At 43.6% G+C, this 2,500-nt stretch overlaps 1 protein-coding gene across 1 annotated transcript in view; it reads right to left on the reverse strand.

Moving 5' to 3' along the window:
* Nucleotides 1-1,571: 1,571 nt before the first annotated feature.
* LOC126990797 (lactosylceramide 4-alpha-galactosyltransferase-like) overlaps nucleotides 1,572-2,500 on the reverse strand; it is a gene marked incomplete at its 3' end in the record, with an annotated part of 5,026 nt that continues 4,097 nt past the window's right edge. The window contains 1 exon segment of the mRNA XM_050849434.1: nucleotides 1,572-1,778. Within this exon segment, the coding sequence (XP_050705391.1) occupies nucleotides 1,572-1,778 (207 nt within the window).

A 2,500-nucleotide genomic window follows, 5' to 3' on the forward strand; every position in this document is an offset into this window, starting at 1 on the left:
TTTCAGTTGTCTCTCTTTTCCTGGTTATGTGATGCGACTACTATTCTAACTAATGGGGAGCATACACCCGGTTGCGCGTCGCTTCACTCACTCACCTCCCATACTCTCCGGCGGTCCTCCCGAGCAAGTTCCCACGCATCTGCCCTACCCATCCCAAGTCCTTCCCGGCAGGATGGGCCGACATGCCCCGGTCATGAATTGCGTGGGCGTCCCTTTGGTCTCCTCCACCAGGGTTGTTTCGTACAGAAACAACCCTGTGAGCAGTCTCGATGTCCGGGAGGCATAACAGGCTTCCATATAGCCGGATTTGGCGTGTTGGCGTTCACGGACTAAGCAGGTAACAGGCCCCGATTCAGTTTCAATGAGTATCCGTAGCCGCTGCTTCGACACAGTCATTCCAGCGATACCCCAAGATACTGCGAAGGCACTTGGTTCCAAAGGCATCGATACACCTCTCCTTCAGTGTCCATCCCTCAAAGTCATACAGTATGACAGAGACCACAAGCGACTTAAAGATTCGAATCTTTGTCCGCCTGCATAGTAATTAACAACGTCATATTCTCGTTTTGATTGAGTCCATAACATCGTGTGCCAAGCCAAACCGTCGAGTGACTTCCTGGTAAGACCCACCATTGTTATGCAATACGCAAAAGATGTATATGCAGCTTTTAGTGACTTCGACAATCTCACCACATGCAAGAACAGACTGAACTACGTCAACTAATTAGCCTCCAAACGACTGGACCTTGGTTTTGACCCAGGTCCTCATGCACCACTTCGAGAGCCATCACCAGAACCTTCAGCAATTTCGCGAGAAATACAGCATCATCAGCAAACATAGGATCAGTGACCCTGATGTTGAAAACAGATGCTCTGCAACAACTTTGATCGACAACTTTTCCTAAAACCTAGTCCATGCAAGTGTTGAAAAGTGATGGAGCATGGACGTACCCCTGCCTCACTCCTGAATTAACAGGAAAGAAGCCGAAAACGCCTCCCCCACACTTAACAATACTCTCAGTCCCAGAGTAAAGGCCAGTCTTCAGGGCACTAATCCTTGCAGAGTTTCACGATGCACCGAGTCAAACGCCTTCTTGAGATCGACGTGGGCAGCAAGAAACCCCCGTCGAAACTCATGTCGGTGTTCCACGAGGACGCAAAGTGCTAGAATCCGTTCATTATTGATTTGCCAGGCGAACCCGGATTGCTCAGGTCTATAAAACTTTAGCAGATGAAATTGAATTCACATCAGCACCAGAAGAGCGAGCACCTTGCCCGGCACACTGAGTAGAGTAATACCACGGTAACTATTGCAGTCCTATCGGTTCCCCGGATGTGACTACCGTTCAGATATTTCATGTGACACGACAAATTTCACTAACTGTCAATTGTATGAAACTTAAAGACATAGCCTGATGTTTATCGACGGTGGTGATGGAGCCACTTGCCTTGGTATGGTTATCTAATTTAACACAAATTTTGACTGGGTACGCAGTCAGCTGACTGGGAAAAGAACTGATGAGTTGTCTGTCCAGGCGAAACCAAAGAAAAGTAGCTTCAGAGGACCTCACCTTATCAAAGTCCTTTCCTCCTCCTGGACTGAAGAACTTCCAGTAAATATTCCAATGAAGTGGGTAGAAGGATAATGTCGGGTATAACGTGAAGTTCCCTGAGCAGGCCACTGGGGCTCTCTTGTACAGGTCGGCAAGGTCTTTTTTACAAGTCTCTTTTGCTGCCCTTGTGAGGGCCCAGATTCCAATGCTTCCCCACGTCTTGGGCTGCAAGAAGGTCAAAGAAAATGGTTAAGGAAGCTAAAGGAAAAAAGTACTAGTCACTGGTTTACAGTTTACCATGAGAATCAACTCTATATTGATGAAAAGTGTATTGTGATAAACTTATTTAGATGATGGGTACAAAAGTGGTTGATTACACGCATCCCAGTGAAATTGAATGAATTATATCTTTCCCGAAGAGGCTAGACTACAGAGACGAGACCATGCTCAATTATTAATTTACTAAGTGATATGAATAGATGGAATGTTGACTGATTACTGATTCGTGGCACTGAAAAAAATGGAAAGAGATGGGAAGTAAAGAAAGGAAGAGTTTGAGCCATGCGAAATATAATGGGTCGAGGGATGGAGGACAAGAAATTGGGTTAAAGACTATAGGAGCACGTCCTTTCCACTGGTCTCTTGCTGATGTATCCAAAGCTCCACCAAGGCCTCAACTGGCATGACTTGAAAAGAGGCATACAATAGGAAGTACACCAAAGATGGTAATGGCAATATCCTCGTGCTGCTATATAACTTATAACACAGAATATATATATATATATATATATATATATATATATATATATATATATATGTCTATATATATATATATATATGTATATATATATCTTTATATATATATATGTATATATATGTATATATATATATATATATATGTGTGTGTATGTGTGTATGTGTGTATGTATGTATGTATGTATGTATGT

Source organism: Eriocheir sinensis, unplaced genomic scaffold (genome assembly GCF_024679095.1).
Source record: "Eriocheir sinensis breed Jianghai 21 unplaced genomic scaffold, ASM2467909v1 Scaffold2014, whole genome shotgun sequence".
Lineage (NCBI taxonomy): Eukaryota > Metazoa > Arthropoda > Malacostraca > Decapoda > Varunidae > Eriocheir > Eriocheir sinensis.